Consider the following 23,791-nt stretch of genomic DNA (forward strand, 5'->3'; position numbering starts at 1 on the left):
CTCAACAGTACTGAAAGCCTGAGATGCTTACAGCAGAAGCCCCAGGGGACCTGAAACATTTCTCTATGCTTTCAACATGAGGCAAGATTTTCAAAGCCACACTCTTATTAAAAAACGTAAATATGTGCTCAGGGCTGCTCTATGTGCTTCCCTCCTTCCCCTCCCTCCCTCCATTTTTCTCTTCCGGCCAGTGATCAATTTCTGCCATTGCACTTCACACGCAGATGTTTCCCTTCCAGAACTGTTGTTAGGGAGGACATGGTTCATTGTTCATCATTGTTCACCATTAACTTTACATTCAGATGTTCCGCCGGGTATAACACCTCACTCGTTGTACTGTGACACCTTTCTTCCTGCACACTAGGACCTTAAACAAGCATCAAGGAAACACATCTTCACTTTTTGCATCTGAATCATTATGTATCGTGTGCCCATTAGAATATCCAAGATGATAAATTGCACATTGTGTTCCTTATCAAAAAATACAGATTACAGTGCAGTATTGATTGGAATCCTTCATTGTACATTGTTGTTGTGCAATCTGCTGCAGGATTAAAACTTTGGGGGAGGGGGTTTGATCCAACAACTGCCAGATAGAAAACCTATTACTGCATTTATTACGGGAAGGAGAGTTATCTTTTAGAGTTTGCAAACAATACCCAGATCATAGTAAAAGTAAAATATTGTTAATAAGGGCATACTTATCTGTACAGGCAACATTCCTCATTTTTATCATGTTCCCCATTCCCAGTTTAAAGTTCAGACTAAAATCCTGTCTGAGTCACTGGGGTTCAGCACAGAATATTAGTATGGAATAAGTTTCATTGTATAACTTCTAGCACTGTGTAGATTCTACAGAAAATCAGTTGGGAAGAACTTGTTTATTTTATGATAGCTCTATAAAATAATCCTTTGACATTTACAGTACTATTGTGCTTTCCTTTGGGCAAGCTGAAGACAAGTTACACAACTTAATTTTCTGGCTGCCTCAGGGGCAAGCGGACGTGAGGCTGGGAGATTTGTGATAGGATATTCTGAATGTTTTTAAAAACACCTGCCTCTGCCGTATCCCAAATCAGATTAGGAGCACACGGGGATGACTCATTCCACCCCCAAGTAATAATCAAAACAGGTTAGACAATCCCAGTGGGGGTGGAGGAGTTAAACTTCTCCTCATCCTCTGCTGTAGTTCCAGTCTGAATTGTAACCCCGTGTGGGTATCCAACTTTAAAAAGGGCTGGGAAGGTTTCCCAGGAACAAGCCTGTTTTGGCCAGTAGAGATGAAAAATGTGGAACTTCCTCTTCTCCCTTGTTGTCCAAAGCTGTTCTCCAGTTTGTTATGGTAAAATCACTAATGTGCTAATTTCAAGATGGGTAGCAGTGTTAGTCTGTCTGTAGCAGCAGAAAAGAGTAAGAGTCCAGTAGCACCTACAAGGCTAACGGAATTTGTGGTTAAGGTGGGAGCTTTCGTGAGTCACAGCTCACTTCTTCAGATACAACTAGAATGTGAGTCCATCTGTCCTTATATCTTGGAGAGTGGAGTGATTACAGAAGCCGAATGATAACAGCCGGTGAATGACAATAGCAGGTGTGAGTGAATAGGGTGGGCTATGCAGAGTGGTAGTGGGTATGGAGGAATGAGAAATTAGCAAACTGTGGAAGGTGTAGAGAAATGTGAAATTAGCAAATTGTGCTAATTTCAAATGCACATGGCAGAGAATAAATGGATTTCCCTGAAAATCAGAAGATGATATCATATGGCGAATACATTCCAATTCTCCCCTGCTGTGAAATAGTCACCCTGTTAAAAAAACACCCTAAAAACAATTTAATGTCATTATGATATTAGTATATTAAAAAGAAATGTGGGGATTGGGGGGGTGTCCAGGCTTATGATTGCCAATTTGAAAAAAAAAGTGCAAAATGTAACTAAATCTCTAATATAAGCAAACTGCCTGCCGTGCCCTCTTACCAGTGTGCTGCTCTCTAAGCCCAGGCAGTTACACTGTGTTGCATTGTGGCTCAAACATAAATGAAACGTGGGTTGTGCTCTTCCCTAGAAGGATGAGCCAGGGAGGAAGGCCTCCACATGTAGCAAGGTGACTACTGACAATGAGAAACGGGTTTGAAATTCAGGGCAAGGCCTGAATACAGTGCGGGAACAAACAGGAATACTGGAAGAAAAGAAGCACCCTTTTATAGGGTTCCCAGGTGCCCTCTGGTGGTGGGCAAACTCCCGGGGGGGGGGGGTTGCCTTCTTGTCTGCCACCCCGCCAGTGATCAGCAACAGATGGCAAGCCCCCTGGAGGTTGCCACCCAAATGGGCCAGATTGGCCCCACACAGAGCATAGAAGCACAGGCGCCAGGAGTGAGCACATGCAAAGAACAACACACTGCCAGCACAAGATAAGTGCCAAATCCCCTCACCTCCTGCCAGGAGGGTAGAGGGACCTGGCATCTCTACCTTTTTGTCTCCAGTTTAATTTGCCAAACCTATCCATCTCTGCCTGTTTCCAACAGCCCCTCCCCTCGGGTTGCCAGGCCCTCTCAACCTCCCAGCGGGGGACTTACCTTTGGGGGTGTGTGTGTGCGTGCACGCAAAGCATGTGCATGCTCCCGCAAGCACGATGATGTCACTTCTGGGAAGTGACATCATCACATGGCTTTGCAGGGGTCAGATTGGGGCCGCTGCGGAGCGCCCGATCCATGCCAAAACAGGCCACTGCAGAATGCAGGAGTGCTCCCATGCTCCACAGCGCCTCAAAACAGGCCTGATTTGGGCTGAAATGGGCCCATTTTGGGCCGCTGTGGAGGGCAGGAGCGCTCCCGTGCTCTGCAGCGGTCCTGATCCAAGCCAAAACAGGCCTGATCTTGGTAGCTGCTGTGCACAGGAGCGTGCAGCACCGCCAGGGAGTGTGCACGGAAGGTGTGCGCCCCCCCACTGGACAGGTAAGTGGGAGAGGGGTGGGGGTGGGGAATCCTCCATCCCCACTGGGAGTCTGGCATCCCTCCCTTCCCCTAATAGTTATCTGGAGCTTTGGGATTGGGTCCCATCGATATGCAGATGACATCCAGCTCTATATGTCATTATCCAAGTCTCCAGATGTGCCTGTCTTGGTTCTGTACCAGTGATTTGAGCCATTTGCTGGCTGTCCACCACTTAGGGTGGCCTGCTTGACACTGACCAGAGGCCAGGCCTTTTCCGTCATGGACCCTGCTCTGTGGAACAGGATGCCTAAGGAGATGAGAGGAGCCCACTCCTTAGAGATATTCAGGAGGCACTGCAATCCTTGCTTATTTGCCATGGCTTTTGAGAAGGCGTGAAGGGGCAGAACTTTTAAGGAGAGGGAAGGAAGAGGCTTTACTTGCTTTTAATCTGGAAATTTAAAACTGTTTTCTAAGTCACCTTGAACTACGTGGAAAGACGAGGTGTTATGCTTTAAAAAATTACAAACATACATACATACCTATATACATACATAAATACTGAGAGTTTGTTCAGAATACATCTTTTTACTCACAACTGGTAGATTTTCCCCTTTTAAAATTATAATCAAGCCCACGAGGTTTTGAATGATTATTTAATATACATTTAAAATCTAGCCATGTGCATGTTTGGTGGTGGTGGAAAGTGCTGTCAGGTCGCAGCTGACTTATGGCTACCCCACAGGGTTTTAAAGGCAAGACATAGTTAGAGGTGGTTTATCATTGCCTTTTTCTGCACAGAGATCCTGGATTTCCTTGGTGGTCTCCCATTCAATTACTAAACAGGGCCCACCCTGCTTTGCTTCCAAGAGCTGATTTGAGCTGGCTACTCTGGGCCACCAACATCTGGGCATATTTACAGGGAAGTAAGTTTCACCAGTTGCATCCACACATCTCTGGGTATTTAGCATTGTATTATAGCAAGCATTTGCAACTGGATTCTCCTGTGTGGACAAGCCAATACAACTGCAAATGAGTAATAGTAACATTAATATTTGGTTTATATACCGCCCTTCAGGACAACTTAACACCCACTCAGAGCAGTTTACAAAGTATGTTATTATTGGCCTGAAGCAACAGAGCCATGATGGGGGCGGGGGCGTGGTTTGTCAGCCAAAGAGTTCAATGAGCCTGTCTTTCCTTTCCTTCCTCTCAACTGGTCTGTTGCTTTCATTTTTCATTGATTTCATCCAATGATTATAGCATACTGTCAGACTCACACAGACAACCGTTAAGTAAAACACGTGGCTGGCATTTTGCACAATAATAGACAATTCTGAACCTTAGAAAGCGTGATACAATAGACTGTTAAGTCGTGTGGGAAAGAGGTAGGCTTCATGCTACCATTTAAAAAAAATAATTTGATTAAATGGAAACCATTATAATCCATTTCTGGGGGCATCTTAAGGGAAAGCACTATGCTCAGTTATGCTCCAGTAGATCTAATATTTTTTCCCTTGAGAAGTGAACTTGCAAAATGGACTCGATGTATTCAGATACTCTTCTTTTAATTACATGCCTATGCTCAAATACACGGTTGTTATGGCATGACATAATGCTCACATTATTTAATTCCTATTACATTACCAAATGTCGCTGCATCGAGGATGCGGTATTATTGTTGATCTTAATTATTTAATTTTTTATATTACCATTTAATATGTATTTTCATTGTTGTTATCCATTCTGAGCCTGTTTGAGGGGAGAGTGAATTATAAATCTAATAAAATAAATACATAAATCAAAATTGGCAAAACAACAACTGACTATTCTATGATTAGCACACAGACTGTCAGTTGTCATATGGATGTATTATGTACATTTCCTTTGTTCTGATACTGAATAACTTAACCAGTTTTGCCATGGTGTATGTGGTGGAGAGTGCCCTCAAGTCAGAGTTGACATATGGCAACCCCCTGGTGGGGTTTCCATGGCAAGAGACTACCAGAGGTGCCATTGCCTGCTTCTGCAACCCTGGTCTTCATTAGAGATCTCCCATCCAATTACTAACCAAGGCCAACCCTGCTTAGCTTCTGACTTACCTGGGCTATCCAAGTCAGAATGCCATGATGTATAACATGGTATAAATTATTTGCATATTCTTTTTTAAAATTTGCTTTGCGCTACCAATGAGTCTTTATCAGGTTTATAAATTTTACATACATATCATGAGTATAAACCTCATAATAAAAACCAAATCCCATCTGTTCTTTAATATCCTGAGTCTGATTGCTAAAAATAATAACTTAGGTGTCTGGTTTTCACATGAACACACACTGGGAATTCAACTATAGCCCAGGACAGAATGCTAGCCTTTTGTTACCATCTCTGATGAGTAAGGCTCCTCAGTTTATGCATAAATGATTTATAACTAGAATTTGGAGCTTTTCTCTTTTAAAGACCCTGCCTGGCCTGGAAATATATATTTTTATAGTGATCATGTTATAGTTTTATGTCTGTGTGTTAATATAATTTTGACCACAGAAGAAGGCCCCCAGGGCCGAAACATGTTTGGTCTTTTGGTCAATATACGTGTGTAGCCATTATTGTGATTTTTTGTCATTGGTGTATACAATGATCTGAGTTTTTAATGGTATTTCATAGATGGGATTTTTAATCCTATAATTTTGTGCCGTGTGTAATAAACAGTACTGTTTATTTTATTTTATTTTTGCTTAACCTTCTGGTTCTTGACTGAAATAAAAATAACAACTGTCAGCTATCTCTGGAAATCTTTGGCAATGAAATATGTCCTGGTGCTTCACCAACTGTTTTCCACATTGACATAAGGCAAAGATGATGGGAGGGGAAGTAATAAGAATAACACAGAACTATCTAACTGACAGGGGCAGTTTCCAACTGGAAGAATTAGCAGATGTTTCCTTTGAAGAAGATCATCCTGGAAGGCATTTCTAGTTTCTCCCAATCATTCACTGTCCCTAGTGGGTATGGTTTTCTTGATTCTGTATAAGTAGAAATGGATCTGGTTTGCTCAGCATTCCATTATTTTATCTGTTCCTATATTTGATTTCTAGGTACAGAAGGAAATATTTTAGTTACAATCTCTGTTTACTTCCAAGCGGGCTTGCTTGAGATTGCTCTGTAAGAGTCTCATTTGCATTTGGGTACCCATGAAAGCAAGTGGGTATACACTAAACATAATTGTCTAATTTTACTTATGCAGGAGTTTGCCACTTCAGGCATCCAGAAAGCAGAGAGTGGCGAGTTCTAGTGGTTAGTTCTATTTTCACACAGTAAAGGAGCGTACCAGTGAGGGCAGGTAAATGCTGACTCCCCCTTACCTTAAATTCAGTCAACTGAAATTTAGCATTTTCCTTCTAGTCCATCTCTTTCACCAAAGCCAACTAGGCTGAAAGCAAAACAAAGTGAGGAAAGGCGGTGGCCCAGGGCACAGCTCCTCCCTCAACTTGTTTAAAATAGACTCATTTGCATACTTTCACTTTAGATATGAATGGGCGGGCTCGTATTTGAGAATCCTCTACCATTTTGAGAGAAAGATTTGTGTCCATCTCCTTTTTCAGACTGCCTCTGCATGCTCAATGAAGAATTTTAACTGCCTGTACAAGACTGTGACAAATTTTCTTCAGTTTTAAGAACTACTCCAAAAATGTAGGAGCTGGACCTATTTTTCAGCCTTTTTGGTTTTATATTTTAATGACCATACTTTCTAATTATTGCTACCAGAAGACCTAACTCCAAACACTTCACAGTTGATAGTCATTTTTTAAAAAACTATATCAAAAGTTTTGTAGTGTATAAATATATATGGGGTAATACTTGTTATCACCACAACAAAAAGCTAACCTTTATCTCTCACTTAAATAAGCTTTGTACTTCTGCTGAGAATCACCAAGAGTCACAGTAAATGACTGATGAAAATACTAGATTCCACAATTACGTTTCTTGGTGCCCTGACACCTGGGATTTTTCAAGCCCCGACTTATACAACGAGGAACTGCAGCTGAAATTTGGCTGGGGGGCTCTCTTGCTTTTCAGTAAGGGGTATAATCCCTGAAAATTTCATCGCAGTGGGACTGGGGGTGGGGGTTTACAGCTAGTAATGTGCTTCTTGTTGAAAACCAAATAAAGAAACTAAGCAGATATAACAAAACAATAATATTAAAAAAGGGAAAAGTATTGAGGTTTTGTGCATACCCCAAAAACAGTCCCACAGGCATACTAAAAAATTACAACAGCATTGAAATGGCAGTCAGCTAAGACCTTCAGTGACCTTTCCAAATAATTAAAAAAAAATTAATCATTCATGTAAAAATAATAAGACTTAATGGAGAAATCTTTGAACAGGGAGTTCTATGAAAAGGGTGGCAATGGAAAGTACTATCAAGTCACAGCTGACTTATTACACTGTGCAATCCACTTTGAGTCTCAGTGAGAAGGGTGGACTATAATAATGTTTAATAACAATAACAACAACAATAATAATTGATGCAAAAAGTACAAGCTACCACCCCCCAAATATTGGTGGGAACATAAGCCTGAAAAAATTGTTTAAAATAGGTGTTTCAAAATCCAAGCAGATAAGAAGTTAGAACATAATACTTTGGATAGGACTGTGGTTGAAAGTAAGAAGATCAAATGGATCAATGTGGCAATCCTCGGTGCCTGTCAAGTCAAAGAAAAAGACTGAAAAAATCCACGAGCTAAGATTTGAAATTCATTGTCTCTGGGAGAAACATACAGCCATTATTCCAGTAGTGATAGGAGTGTTAAGTGAGATTTGAAAAAGGGCTTAACTAAACACCTAGGCAATGTCTGCATAAACAGGATAACAACTGGACAGCTGCAAACAGCCATAGGCTGTATACGAAGGCGACACCTCACTGACTCCTGGATTCTTGGATAAAATCCTGGGTCATGATGGACCCCCCTCCCCCAAGTCCAGCCCAAACATCTGGTGGGCTCTGATAACATCACATGATGATGATGATGATGATGATGAAAATAATGGCAACCTCATAGGGTTTTCCAGGTAACAAACAGAGATGGATTGCCATTGCCTGCCTCTGTGCAGCAACCCTGGATTTCTTTCCAAGTACTAACCAGGGCTGACCCTGCTTAGCTTCCAAGACCTGACAAGATAGTGCCAGCCTGGGCCATCTAGGTCAGGGGGTGATGAGGGTACCCCAAAGGCCACATTTCATATCACCATCTTCTTGGCCTCACCCAGTCATCATGACCCCCAAAGCCGAACCCACAAAAGATACCCAGAGAGAGTTTGTTAACAATTGGTGCAATTTCTAAGAATTTTTGGTTGGTTTGTTTAACTAGTTTCGATTTGTTTGTTTGACCCAGGACAGGAGGTTTAAGTTATTTACACAATAGATGATGTCTCTTCTCTAGGATTCAAAAAAGCAAAAACAAAAACATGAATAATAATTGTGCTACATTTACCTGCTTTCAGGAACTTATGCTCTTTTTCAGGCATCAGCTCGAAACATGGCTTTATAAACTAATAAAAGAGCCTTTATAAGTGTTGTTGGAATGCACAGAGAGGGTTTTTTTTCCAGTGGCCACATATACCATCCAGAAGTCCGTCCAAGCACTTAACATTAGCGGTAGCTCAACAGTCTGCATTATATTCTCTCAGAGATACTCAGAGCAGGCATTGTCCATGACATCCATTGCTAGGAACAAGGGAAGCAGCTCATACACATTGCTGAATGAAGAAATCGGGTTCTGAAAAATGAGCAACGCCCTCATTTTCCCAGGCATCAGCTGGCAGACCTGGGCTGCGCAAGTAAAGCGTTTGCGTCACAAAGTCACCAGATAATTTGGCTCACATGGTACTAAGAGAAAACACGCCTCTCCCGCATGGCTGTTGGCTGCACCCGAGGTGCCCCAATTCTTGTGGCCAGATATTTAATTAAAAGAATTTGTTAAAAAATACTCACAGTAGGATCCTTGCCAGCCATTTTGCACTCATCAACCTTGTTTGCTGACGCTGGCCAGAAAATCTGTTTGGAAGAAGGGAAAAAAATGTTTCCAGTGGATTGCATAATATTAAATGCATATTTATAGAAAAAGTCATCATTCTCGCCTTGTTCCTGCTACCACATTGCCTTCGGGGCTCCTGCCTGAAAAATTCACAAGGTCAATATTTTTGCAAAGCTATTTTTGGGAGGTAATATCTCCTTCTTATTTTTCTTCTTCAGAAAACCTAATAAAGGGGATGCCTACCCACGCCTACACAGTTTTAGGTTAGTTTCCAGTGTAGTTTAACAAACGATGCCTTAAATATATAATCAGAAAGAAAGAAAGAAAGAAAGAAAGAAAGAAAGAAAGAAAGAAAGAAAGAAAGAAAGAAAGAAAGAAAGAAAGAAAGAAAGAAAGAAAGAAAGAAATCCTACCCTCAAGCCATAGATGATTTATGGCGATCCCTGGTGGGGTTTTCCTGGCAAGAGACTAACAGAGGTGGTTTGTCATCACCTGCCTCTGTAATCCTGGTCTTCGTTGGAGATTTCCTATCCAATTACTAACCAAGGCCAACCCTGTTTAGCTTCTAATATCGTATACAGATCAGGCTCTTCTGGGCTATCCAGATTAGAACAATTAAGGTGCAAACTGTTCTTAAATTAGAGCATTCTAGAAAGAAGCACTCAAGAGTTAGTGGCTGCACCTGTCCTCTTGACTTGGGGCAGGCTGTTACAAGCCACAGCCATTATGCTGACAAATATTGACAAAGGATGGATCCAAACATTTTTTAATCTGATTGTAGTTAAGATTGTGTGTACGTGCAGTAAAGTCACAATTAGCTTATGGCGTCAGCAAGGCAAGTGAGAAGCAGAGGTCATTTGTCATTGCCTTCCTCTGCTGAGTCTTCATTGGTGGTCTCTCATCCAAGTACCAACCCCGCTTAGCCTCCAAGATCTGACGAGATTGTACTATACCATGCCACCTTCCCTCCCGTAGCTAGGATTAAGCATACCCAAATGACGTCATAGGTTCATATGTTCACCCAAAGGTAGGGAGCTGGTATGGTGCAGTGGACCTGGGAGACCCTGGTGGTTTAAACCATGAAGGTTAGATGGATGTCCTTGGCCTAGTTACTCTCTTTCTCAGATGAACCTACATCACAAGGGTGTTATGAGGATCTGTTAGGAAAGGGAGAGTGATGTATACCTCCCTGAGCTCCTCAGGGGAAGGGAGGCATAAAAATGAGCTTTTGTGGAAGAAGCAGGCACACTCCTTCCAATTGGATGTACAAGCACTGTATAAATTGGGTACTTGGAGGTCCATATGGGGTGAGCGCAGGTGTTTTGGTGTTGGCAGGGCGTGTCTGTGTAAAGAATGTATTACTTAAGTCCATGCGTCCAAATTGATTGGCATCTGTTTGAAATATCCTATCTTCCTTGAATGTTGAGATACTGGAATAAAGTTTGGGACACATGTTCGGGATAAAAGTTTCAAGGTGTATATGGCTCACGTGATGTCTTGCGCACATAGTTATGGGGAAGGAAGATAGGCTCCTTCCTCCTTAGAATTACAGACCCTACCCTGGGCCACTGCCCAAATGTTATTAAGCAGCAGTGCTTAATTCGTTCAAGGTTAGCACCCCATAGGACAACATTTTCAAATGTAATCAAGATGGATAACTATGCCACTGAATTCCACCTCCAGAAAAAATTGAGTTTGACCTTTTCTAGCCCATGTGAAATATCTGCAGGAATTTTGAGGCAGTTAGGAAACATTCTGATAAGATTAAGGAGGTTTCTCCAGGGTGTTCTGCACAACTTTAGGTTGTATTGCATGTCACCTAACGCAAAAAAAAAGAGAGAGAGAGAGAGAGGGAAGGGAAGGGAAGGGAACGAAAGGGAAGACCTGCCTAGAAGAAACAGCTGTAGGTCAAAGTCTAAGACTTTGTATGCTTCATAACATTTGGGGTTAGGGAGTGCTTTGGTAGTGCTATCAAACACTGCATGGAAAAGCTAAATCAAAGAAAATGGGAGGGAAAAAACCCTAGCAGCCTTCAAGGTTAGCACCCCAAAGAGACACAAGCTCCCATAAATAAAATGGTTTGAATTCAAGGAGTCATAACGGGCTTTTCCTCATGCTTTTTAAAAACCAGTTCCGGCCTCATACTGCTCCAGTTTATCCACTGATTTCCACACACATTTTTGTGTCTTTAATTTTTACTTCATTCTGTTGTTGTTATTTTCCAGGGGTTTTTTTTTCCAGATGATGATTTTTACGCCAATCTTTTTTGAGATGATTTTTACGCCAATCTTTTTCTGGAAGCCAATTCTGAGTTGCCTTTCTCCCTCATACGCGTTGTTTCTTTTGTTTTCCTTGTCCTGCCTACTCCGACGCGCTTTTCAATGAATGTACTGTTACTGTCAAAACAGGATGCCAGATCTCCTTACCCACCTCTGGGAGGCAGTCCTCACCGATTAGAAGATCTCTGCGTGTATCCAAAGAGTCGAAAGGTTTAGCAGATTCTCTAAATTCCCAGCTTTCATTTTTTTTAAAAAAAGCAAGTCTCTAGTTTTCCCCTTGCATAAAGAGGCCTTTCCCCTTATATTTCTGCAAGGGAAAGGGCTAGAGATATACTTTTAAAAATGAAAGCTGGGAATTCAGAGAACTTGCTAAACCAGTCATTACAATGATATGATATAGCAATATTAAAATGTCAATATACCAATATTAAAGTGTCAATGTTTTAAAAAAATGTAAATCCGCTCTGAGCCTGCTGGTGTGGGGAGGGCGGAATATAAATCTAATAAATTAAAATTAAAAAGGCCTGGTGGCCAGGGCTGGCCACTTCTGGTGCCAGAAAAAAGCAGTGTAATTTGAAAGGGACATAAGGTAAAGATGCTCCCCTTCTAGGCTTCCCCATGCAAAGACAGGCCGGCATGGAGGGCTGGCTCGCATCAGCCCTCCCCAATAGCAATTTGCAGCCTCTCGGCTTGAAAATGCTATCCCCTCCCCCCACCCCAGCTGCCTTTCCTTATTTTCCCTCATCCTTTAGCATGTGTTCATTTTTGGTCTTTTAAAAAATCCAGTCATTATATATCAATATATCCATAAAAGTGTGTGCAAAAAGTAAAGGAGGACTGCTGTGGCACACCCTCCTTGGAAAATCCTTATTATTTAATGCACATACAGAAGAAAATAAACCAACTCCAGAACTGTAAAAATGCAGATGGAGGGCAGGCATACAGAAGAACTGTGCCCAAACCCATTCCAGTGCTTGTGGATCAACTACCAAGAAAATCAGGAGCAAATTGAGCACACAAAAAGCTCAAATTCTGCTCTGCTCATGGAACAGGTCTCTACCATCTCCCTTTTGCCACTACAAACTCAGGAATCTAAAGAAAAGCAGCTACTGAGCACCCAGCTACTGGCTGGGTGTGTGCTAATAGTGCTTTCTGTGGGTGCTAGTAGCACTTTGATTTCTGCCATTCCAAAATATTCCTAAAACTATGGTGCTATGGAGGGACTTGGACCTCTCCATGCAAATGCTGGATTCCCATTGAGGAGATTGACCTCCCATGCCAAATATCCCTGAACAAGATGATGTAATCGTAACAGAATCAGCTGCCCTCTCACCTGTGGTGCACTGGGGTAGGCAAAGCACAACATACAGAATGGTTGTACAGAAGATTTGTTTTCTAACAAAAAGTTACATTACAATTCACCAATAACTGAGGTCAACCGTGCAAAGTACAAAATGCCTTATAAAGAAAGTCAAAATTATAATTTTTTAAAATAAATTATTATAAAGATACAAGACTGAAATGCAGGGTGTCTCTTAAGAAAAAATGTTCTGCTAAGCTTTCAGCTGAAATAAGCCTTGGAGGTTTAACTAATTTCTAGAAGAATTCTTAGCCAGTGCACACCCAAATTCAGAAGACTATAAGACTTCTCTCTAGCTGTATGCATTTTTGAAAGCCTGTTTTAAACCAGGAGAAAGCACTTTCTGTCCTTCTAGATAGTAGTAACATGTCTAAAGTAGTCTACTATTTTCTATGTAATAAATGAACTCAAAAATGATGTCTCCAAAAGCCTCCAAGGAAGTCTCTCACAAAGTGCACACAAGCTTCCGGTCATTGCACAGCCTGCTGGAGTGCTCCCGTGCTTCACGTGGGAGGAGGAGAGCAGGGAGGCGGAGCATGAGCCCCCAGTCTCCTCGAGCAGTTGCTAGCTGGTTGAAGCACAGTGGGAGGAGGCAGGGAGGCAGAGCTTGGTCCTGTGGGCCTCTGCTTTCTCCAGCAGCAGCCGACTGGCTGGCTGTGCTGCCAGAAGGTGGAAGTGGGAGGCGGGAGGCCTGCTCTCCTCAGCAAGGGCCTGCCTGAACACAAAAATACCAGACATTTATATGTCCAGTATTTTGATTCCATTTCCCCCAACAGACATATATTACTGGCCCTTTTTCTCCATTTTTCAAAGAAAAAAAGGACTGTTTGTGAGAAAACCGGACATTTGGTAACCCTAGCAGGCATCTAGCACCAAAGAGACTAAGGGTCCAGCAGAAGAGCTGTGGGTTTGGGGAAAAGGTTTTGAAAAGACTAATGGAAGTTCTCAGCAGGATGCTGTGGATCTCCCCTTCAGCCCTGGAGAAGCGAAAGCAAAATAGAATTCAAAACAGGCAAAAGAATATCGAAGTACATTCACAAAGAATAATGAGAAAGGGCCAGTAATATATGTCTGTTGGAGACATTCCAGTCTGTAGCAATATACCTTGCCAGAAATGTGTAGAACTATTTTTCCATTGACGGTGTCTGCAAATTTCAGTAGAAGTTATTTTGACTATAGTTCAGCAAATTTATTCTGCACAGCAGATTCCCCCATATTAAGTTGTTTTAATATGCTTTTTTCAGACTCTTCCTGTATTAAACTGTATTGCTCCAGGCTATATCCCTGTATCAGGAACAACCATAGACAGGGCCTCACACTCATCAACTTCCTATTAATATTTTATCGGAAAGCATGTTTTCATATTGACAATGCTATTTGTGACGCCATTGGATTTTGCAACCCCTTCATTTGCAATATAAACCTTGGTGACTCTCACCTTCAGTATGAAACAAGCATTATAAATTCCAGAATTCTTCTCTGGCATGGATTTCTCTCCCATTCCCACCCACTTATATGGTTGCTGATGTTTCGGGGTCTCTCTTTCTCCCCCTGGTGTTGCTCAGGTGGTACTACAAGGAGGGAAGGTGATGCTTCTTCTTCACACATTATAGAATACACCAGTTGGGCCCCCACCCTGAGTCATGTGTATGAATTCACTTCCGCTTGTTGTCTTACATGGACGATTTATAGGCCAAGAAAGAGGATATAGAGTTTGTATCTGTGATATGTCTTTGGCAGAATCTATTGAGCACTACTTCTTTTTTTGTATGATTTATTCAGATCTGAGAAGAAAAATGTCATATCCTCATCTGAATAAGAAGACCCGGATTTTAATATAACATTAAGCAGGGCTTTTTTTCTGGGAAAAGAGGTGGTGGAACTCAGTGGGTTGCCCTCAGAAAAAATGGTCACATGGCTGGTGACCACATGGCCGCTCAGCAGCACAGACGGCAATCTTAACTCCCCTCTGTCTGGAGATCAGGGGGCGGGGCCACCAGCCATGTGACCATTTTCAAGAGGTACCGAAACTCCAATCCCCCACGTTCCCCGTGAAAAAAAGCCCTGGATGTGTGTAAATGTATAACTGCTGCAATTAAACACTGTTTGTTTTTAATGAATATTGAACAGCAATAACTTTTTAGTTATATTGCAGACTTTTTCTGGTCGAAGAGCCTATTGGCTCTAAGACCTAGATGGGATATGGGACATGGACTCATGTATAATAGTCAGATGAGAATTGTGGGTGTGGTGTCTGATTCAGATAGCAATTGTGGCTCATATGGCGAAAGGGCTTCACACACACACACATACACGCAGATGACTGGCACTTCAGGAAAATAGTATTTCTTTGGCAGATTAAATGATGGTGTAGTGGCTTTCAGGGTGAAAAAGATGGGGAGAGAGGAACGTCTCCTTCCTTCTAACTGAAGTCACTGCCCCCAGCAGGCCTGGAGGAGACAAGGCTTTCAAGGGAAGGAACTGGGAACAATCCAGACTTATGGGAAGGGCACAACAACTGACAGCAAAATATCTGTGCCTCATAGGTGATTTCCTGCCAAGTGTTATGTTGCAACTCTCTGGCTTATTCAAGGTTTGGGAGAAGTCTGTTCTCTCTTTTATGATACTGCTCATGAATTTAAGCTCCATAGCTCAAATTAAAACAGCCAGGTATCCATATTGCCTAACACTGTAAAGGTTGTTTGAACACTAGCATATTTGTTCATCTAATAACATAATAATACCACCCTTCAGGACTACTTAACGCCCACTCAGGGTGGTTTACAAAGTATGTTATTATTGTCCCCACAACAATAATCACCCTGTGAGATGGATGGGGCTGAGGGAGCTCCAAGAAACTGTGACTGACTCAAGTGGAGAAGTGGGGAATCAAACCCAGTTCTCCAGATTAGAGTCCTGCCACTCTACTACTACTACTACTACTACTACTACTACTACTACTACTACTACTACAATAACAACAACAACAACATTCGATTTATATACCGCCCTTCAGGATGACTTAACACCCACTCAGAGCGGTTTACAAAGTATGTCATTATTATCCCCACAACAAAACACCCTGTGAGGTGGGTGGGGCTGAGAGAGCTCCGAGGGAGCTGTGACTGACCCAAGGTCACCCAGCTGGCTTCAAGTGGAGGAGCGAGGAGCGCAGAGTCCTGAGCTCTTAACCACTACACCAAAATAGCATGTGTTCAGTGAAGACATTAAAATAAATATGTTATTTAACATATTAACACAGGAACATGTTAGCTGCTTTTCCCAGCATTCATTTGTTCCTATTATTTCCACTCCTGCCTTGCTACTAAAAGGCTTTTTGCCAGCTTTAAAAAAAATCAATAGTAGCTACTAGCATCACCATACTGATATGGCAATTGGCAATGTAATAAAGGATCTGGAGAAAAGCTTGCCAGTGAATCAGCAGGGAGGGGAGATGGTGAGCCCAAGAGGATAAGGGGAATGTTGCCATTGTGTGTATGGAGGTTAATTTGCACATTCTCACCCACAGCAACCTTTCAGGAAAGATCATAGCAAAGTAAGCTTGGCAAAGACCTCAACAAAGCCAAGGAAAACCCAGAAGGTGATGATTTCATGACAATGTCGATGCTCTGGGGGAAAAAAGGAGAGGTCCAGTTTGGATAGCAGGACAGAGAAAAAGTCCATGTAGAAGCAGCCCCCCCCCCCCATTTCTTAAGCCAAAATCATGCAGTTAAATTATTTGGGATTCCTAACGCATTTTATGAACTTACACTCAGAGGTTCCTGGCTTATATTATTGATATTCAAAGACAGGATGTGATCTTTGGTGCCCACGTAGATCCGGTCTTGATCTTCATCCATTACTAATATCCTGTAGTCTAAAGGGTGGTGGGAGAGGGCATAGAACTGAGAGGTCTTGGTTTCCTGCAGCTCTGCAAAAGAAAGACAAACCGCAGCTTAGACAATTTATTCATCTGTTATTCGCTCGTGTAATTGCTTCTCAATAAAAGATGTACTGCACCGATAAAACTGCAAAGATTTAGTGCGACCATCAGCAACTAAAGTAAGAATGAATCATTTGTCTTATCAGAATTTGAGTGCATTGGGCTTACTTACAGGTAAGTAACCAACCATGCTCGTAAAGCATCTGGACTAGCTTTATTCATTCATCCAAGACACATTGTTGTTTTAATGGAAATTGTTATTTACAGCTCTGCTTTTTTTTTTTTTTTGCTTTTTAAAGCACAACATATCTTAAACCAATCAATGAGCACATCATGTATTATGACAGGCCAGGATCAATAAAAAAACCCCACAGAAATATATTTCTTAGAACATTACTAAGATATGAATTAGCTAGAATCAATTCAGACCTATTTAGCTTGGCAATTATTATGTCACAAAGAAATGTTTCCCTGTTCTCTAAGTTGATTAAAAAAAACCCTCTTTGTTTAACTATGGCTTGAATCTAAAAAGAGGAATAACATACAGACAGGGAAAATGCTTCCAGTTTAAAAATATTTAAAGTTTCTGAGGATCTCAATTCAAATTTTCTAACGACACTAGAATTAGGCTGTTGAAAATGTTCCACTGCTGTTGCAATAAGGAAATAGCAGCCATTGTGTTGTGATGTTAAAGTTAAGTTTGAAGTGTCACCACGTGCACTGAGGTTGGACTGATTCTGGACTACCATCAGTTCCCTGGAGAAAATGGCTGCTTCGGAGGGTAGACTGTATGGCTTTATACCCCACTTCTCCAATCCCCCTTCCTAGGCTCCACCCCAGAAGTCCAGGAACATGCCCCAAGCTACAGCTGGCAACCCTAGGTCACAAAGAATCAATGAGTTGTTGTCCACATTTAGGTAGAAAAAAATCAAATGCATCCTTATAGGATAGAGATTTGTCAGTAGAACACATGAAAAGGATCTAGGGGTTTTAGTAAATCATATGTTGAACATGAGTCAGCAGTGTGATGAGGCAGCTAAAAAACCAAGTGTGATTTTAAGCTGTATTAACAGTATAGTGTCTGGATCATGTGAGCTGATGGTATCACTTTACTCTTCTCTGGTTAGACCTCATTTGGAGTACTATGTACAGTTTTGGGCACCACAGTTTAAGAAGGATGTTGACAAGCTGGAAAATGTCCAGAGGAGGGCAAGAAAGATGGTGAAGGGTCTGGAGACCAAGTCCTATGAGGAAAGATTGAAAGAGCTGGCATGTTTATCCTGGCGAGGAGGAGAGGTGATATGACAGCCCTCTTCAAGTATCTGAAGGGCTGTCACATGGAGTGGAGCTGTTTCCTGTTTCTGCAGAGGGTTGGATCAGAAATAACAGGTTAATATTAAAGCAAAAGATTTTTTTAGCTAAACAATGGGAAGAACTTCCTGACAGAGCAGTTACTCTGTGGAACAGGCTTCCTCTGGAAGTGGTGGGCTCTCTTTTGGAGGTTTTTAAGAGGAGGCTAGATGGCCATCTGAGAGCAATGCTGATTCTATGACTCAGTATGAATGTAGGCAGACCGGGAGAGGGATGGCATGAAGTAGGGATGCCATTCCTCCACTGGGGACAGGGGATGCCCCGCTCCCACCCTCCACCTCTACTCACCTGGCTGATGGGAGAGGAAAGGTGGAGGGGCACCGCCACAGGTGCACTCCTGTGGAGGTGCAGCGATGTCACCTCTGGGAGTTACGTCGTCCCACTGCCCCTGAGAGTGCTCCTGCATTTCTCAGTGGGCTTATTTTGGCTCGAAACGGGCTGAATTGGGCCCATTTGGGGCCCAAATTAGCCTGCTGAGAAACACATGTGCACATGCTCCTATGCCTGTGTAATGACGTCACTTCCTGGAGCAGCCATGGACGCAGAAAACGTAAGCTCCGGGTCCTCCACCCTCCTGTTAGGAGGGGAGGGGAGGAGGACCTGGCATCCCTAGCATGAAGAGAGGGACCTGTGCTAGGCTCTTGTGGTCCCTTTTTATACACCCAGGATAATGCTGATGGCCACTTTGGGGTCAGGAAGGAATTTCCTCCTCCAGGCCACATTGGCCAGGGATCCTGGAGGTCTTTTGAGTCACTGGGGGAGGTGAGGGGGAAGATAGCTGTGAATTTCCTGCATTGTGCACAGGGTTTGACTAGATGACCCTTGGGGTACCTTCAAGTTCTATGTTTCTATGTGTAACAGAATAATATGGCCTCTAGCAGATTAGAAATAATGTAATTCATATCAATAGATCTGATACAAGCAGAGGTCCTTCAAAACTCCCAGAGAAGTGGTCCACTTGTTCCTGCTCTCGCTCAGTCGGCCTCTTACTGGTCGGCGCTCCTGCCTGCAATGCTGCCAGCACTACCTTGCTGGTTATGTGGTGGCAGCTCCCACACGCACTCACCTGCTTGCAGCACAGTGACCACCATCCGAAGTGGGCCAGTGCTGACAGCAGGGCCTATCACTGCTTTTCCTCCCCTGCCCATCAGTAAGCTGATGCTGTAGCTCCATGGCCACTTCCTAACAGACTGCTTCCTCCTCCTCCTCCTCATCCATCTGGATGTCTGCCCAGCCAGCACCGTCTACCTGGCTTAGGTGGCGGTGGCAGCGCAGCTCTCTCTCCCTTTTCCTCCTTTAAAAGGGCTGCTGAAATCTTACAAGGTAACATCACAAATTACTGTTTTTTCTACTTTTAATTTTTTTCCCTTTTTTCTTTTGAATTTTGTGCAAACCTGAAGGCTGATGTTTGTACAGACATCCTTCTACTCTGTGCCAGACCCAAATGTGCAGATTAATATCTGTATGATGAGATCCAGGTTCAGATTTAGATATAGGATGTGTCTGAAGCCAGATGCAAGCAGCACCTGAGGATGGCAAGCATCTCCCACTAAACTCAGAATATATACTTGGTATTGTATTGGCTGGGGTCTGATAGACAGACAAATATGAAAAGCGTGTAATCCTTATTTTTATATTATTATGGATAAAAAGTGGCAGGAATGAGTTAACAGTTCGCGCTGGACTGATTTGAGCTCTACATTTTCTTTTTTAGATATAGCTATTGGTTCATCTTATTTTCCTTCCTCTTTCAAAAGAGGAACTCTCTTTGATTTCTTATTAGTTTATCTTTGAGAGGTTTCTTTAAACAACATGATAGTGTAGATGTCCTCAATTGTGGATTTCTGCCAGTTCTTGTGCCACTGTAATATGATACAATGGGCAAAAAGCAGTCTGATGCAACAAGGACATGTTCAGACAAGTCCTGACTTGGGTATAATTGTTTCTTTTATGGCTTCCCTCATTCTTAATGTTTCAACTATGCTCGTAGAATATAAATAAATACATTCTGCTATATAAAAGGCAAACTGTATTCCTGACAACTCGCTTCCTACCCTGGTGCACCACCAGAGGGCGATAACCATGGAAGGAAGCCACAGCAGGAAGCCAGGCTGGGATCAGGCATGGAGCAGGCAGCAATGCCCGCCTCCCTGACTTCACTCAGCTGGGATCAGGGGTGGAGCAGGTAATGCCCTCCCCCTTTCAATCTGCCAGAAACAGGTTGTTGGCGGGGGAAATTTCTGCCCCCCTTCACCCAGCTGCAATCAGATGTGGAGCAGGCAGCAATACCCACCCCCTTCACCTGGATGGAGTTGGGGACAGAGCAGGTGGCAATGCTCACCCCCCCTTCACCCAGCCAGGATCGGGGGTGGAGGAGGAGGCAATGCCTGCCCCCCCTTCATCCAGCCAGGATTAGGAGCAGAGCAGCAGGCAATGCCAACTCCCTGCCTTCACTCAGCTGGGATCAGGCATGGAGCAGGAGGCAATGCCCTCCCCCACTTCACCGGCCAGGATTATAAGCAAAGCATGAGGCAATACCTGCCCCTTCACCCGGCTAGGATCAGGCATGGAGCAGGAGGCCATGCTTGCCCCCTCATCTGGCAGGAATAAGGAGTTGAGGAGGTGGCAATGCACACCTCTCGCCTCTACCCAGATGGGATCAGCCCCAGAGCAGTAGGCAATGCCTCCTCCCCCCCTGGTTCACGTGGCTGGGATCAGGCATGGAGCAGGCAGCAATTCCCACAGTACCTTCACCCGGCCAGGATCAGGAGTGGAGCAGATGGCAATGCTCACCCCCCACCTTCACCCATCCAGGAACAGGTTTGGAAGAGGCGTCAATGCCCGCCCCCTTCTCCCACCCAAGAGCAGTAGCTGAGCAGGTGACAATGCCTGCCACCTCTTCACCCTGCTGGAATCAGGCCTGGAGCAGATTGCAATGCCTACTGCACTTCACTCCAGTGCAATCAGGTGCAGAGCAAGTGGCTATGCCTGTCAGACTCTGGATGACAGGATATGGCAGACAGATCTCTGAATCATTATAGCAAGACACAAGTCCTTGATTAAATTACTTTTATTCAGAAATCAGGTCTTTTCCATATTCAGGTCCATAGGTCTACTTAGAAGCAAGACAAACATCTAAGCAGCTTGAGTAGAAGCTTGACAGGAATGACAGCATGGGAAAAATACATCTCTTTTCTATCTCGTTTTTCCTCCCCCTCCCAATTCTAAATAATCTTTTGCTGCTCTTTCCCTGTGAGAACATTTTACATATTTGTGCTAGCACAATTGGTTGCTAGGACGAAAGACATATCATAGTTGGAGAGGAGATGCAAGGTCATAAACATTGGAGTCCACCAGATAACCACCTGTTAGGGCACTAGCAAAAGGAAATTAAGTCACATTAAGCTATCTGTTACATAAATACATCCATAAATTAACAAATATACTTACAGTTGTATACAGACAAATATGTCCCATAATGGTTAGCGTACTCACAATTATGGACTGTTACAACCAATGTGTTCACCATTCATCTCCCAAGTCATTCTCAAAGGGCGGTGTCGTCCCAAGGACCTAATTCCAATTATATGCTCATCTAAATTGGCCCTGATATACACACTTAAAGGAAAATGATCCTGGAGGAGAATAAACCGCTTTATATTAATTGTATCTTCAGTGGCATGTTTATAAGAATGCAGAAAAATTAATTTCATTGTTCAGTCTTTTTGGAGAGAGGCTCTCCATTCTAAAGATCCACTGTGCTTCTGCCCTTAATAAATCTGTGTTATTGCTGCTGTTATGGTGTTGTTGCATAACCTCCAATACAGAATATCTCATAAGGCGCTCATTGCTATGGTGACTAGTAAAATGTTCTACCTGGGGCGCCTCTAATCTTCTGGTGCGAATATTGGACAAGTGCTCCTGAATCCTGATTTTAACGGGCCGTGTTGTACTTCCAGTATAGCACAGCAAGCATGGGCACTGAACAATATATACCGCATTCGAGGTGGAGCATGTGGAGTAACTCTTTGAATAGAGAGAATTACCAGTGCGTGGAAGGCTAATCGCATTTAACGGAATGCTCAGTGCACATACATTACAATGCCCGCAGGCAAAATGTCCCACCGTCATTTTACTAGTTGCCATAGCAATGAGCGCCTTATGAGATATTCTCCCTATCATTGTTAGTAATGCCTGCCCACTGCCTTCACCCTGCTGGACTCAGGCATGGAGCAGGTTGCAATGCCCTCCTCCCTTTTACCAGCCAGGATTAGGAGTGGAGGATGAGGCAATGCCCGCCCCCCACCTTCACCCAGCCAGGATTAGGCATGGAGCAGGAGGTAATGCCTGCCCCCCCTCACCTGGAAAGTATCAGGAGTGGAGGAGGTATCAACGTCCGCCTCCTGACACCTGGACGGGATCAGGCACAGAGTAGCCACCAATGCCCACTGTCCCTTCACCCGCTAAGGACCAGGAGTGGAGCAGGCAGCAATGCCCGCCCTCTTTCACCTAGCTGGGATCAGGAGTGTAGCAGCTGGCAATGCCTGCCCACTGCCTTCACCCAGATGGGATCAGCGCCGGAGCAGGAGGCAATGCCCTCCTCCCTTTTACCAGCCGGGATTAGGAGTGGAGGATGAGGCAATGCCCACCCCCACCTTCACCCAGCCAGGATTAGGCATGGAGCAGGAGGCAATGCCAGCCCCTACTCATCTGGAAGGGATCAGGAGTGGAGGAGGTGGCAATACCCGCCTCACACCTTCACCCAGATGGGAACAAGCATGGAGCAGGAGATAATGCCCACCCCTGTTCACCCGGCCTGGATCAGGCGGCAATTCCTGCCTCCCGCCTTTACCCAGACAGGATCAGGTGCAGAGTAGGAGGTAATGCCTGCCCCCCCTCACCTGGAAAGTATCAGGAGTGGAGGAGGTATCAACGTCCGCCTCCTGACACCTGGATGGGATTAGGCGCAGAGTAGGCGCCAATGCCCACTGTCCCTTCACCCGCTCAGGATCAGGAGTGGAGCAGGCAGCAATGCCCACCCCACCTTCACCCTGCCAGAATCAGGTGTAGAGAAGGTGGCAATGCCTGCCCCCTCTTCACCCGCTCAGGATCAGGTGCAGAACAGGCGGAAATGCCCACCTCCCTTCACCCGGTTGGGATTAGGGGTGGGGGCAGGTGGCACTGTCCACCCCCCGCCTTCACTCAGCTGGGATCAGTCGCGAAGGAGGAGGCCAAACCCCCCTTTCTGGAGCTTGTTGTATTTTTCCCCACAATGGGCTTTGTTACTAGTCTGTTTATAAAGGTCTAAATCGAATCTTCCTTTTCATGAAAGAAAAACTGATTGATTCTAATTCCTAAAAGGATTGCTAGATTTCAGGCAGAAATTCTGCAAAGCAGAATAATAATAATAATAATAATAATAATAATAATAATAATAATAATAATAATAATAATAATAATAATAACAACAACAACATTCGATTTATATACTGCCCTTCAGGATGACTTAACACCCACTCAGAGCGGTTTACAAAGTATGTTATTATTATCTTCACAACAGCAACACCTGGTGAATTCCACCCTGAGAACTCCACTGAACAACCTACCTACAAGACAATTCATGCGGCATGCCTTATGAATCTGGAAATGTAACCAACGCATCCCAAAGAAAGCATTAAAAGCAACATGTAAAATGAGCCACCAGGAAAACAAAGCCTCTCAGCAATGCTGCAAGTAATATTTTTTTACATAGCAATCAAAACAAACTTCAAGCGTACACCTTCAGTAAATAGCTACCAAATGTTCCTCCACAAAAGTTACCTTTGTTCTCCCTCATAAATAGGTCAATGAATTCAGTCTTAACTTTCCTGAGGTGAT

At 43.5% G+C, this 23,791-nt stretch overlaps 1 protein-coding gene across 1 annotated transcript in view; it reads right to left on the reverse strand.

The window, feature by feature from the left end:
- SEMA3C (semaphorin 3C) overlaps positions 1 to 23,791 on the reverse strand; it is a 273,491-nt gene that overhangs the window by 114,248 nt on the left and 135,452 nt on the right. Inside the window, exons 3-4 of the mRNA XM_054989345.1 lie at positions 16,371 to 16,531; positions 8,919 to 8,981 (exon numbers count right to left, since the gene is read on the reverse strand). Of these exons, the coding sequence (XP_054845320.1) occupies positions 8,919 to 8,981; positions 16,371 to 16,531 (224 nt within the window). The remainder of the gene's footprint in view (positions 1 to 8,918; positions 8,982 to 16,370; positions 16,532 to 23,791) is intronic.

Source organism: Eublepharis macularius, chromosome 9 (genome assembly GCF_028583425.1).
Source record: "Eublepharis macularius isolate TG4126 chromosome 9, MPM_Emac_v1.0, whole genome shotgun sequence".
NCBI lineage: Eukaryota > Metazoa > Chordata > Lepidosauria > Squamata > Eublepharidae > Eublepharis > Eublepharis macularius.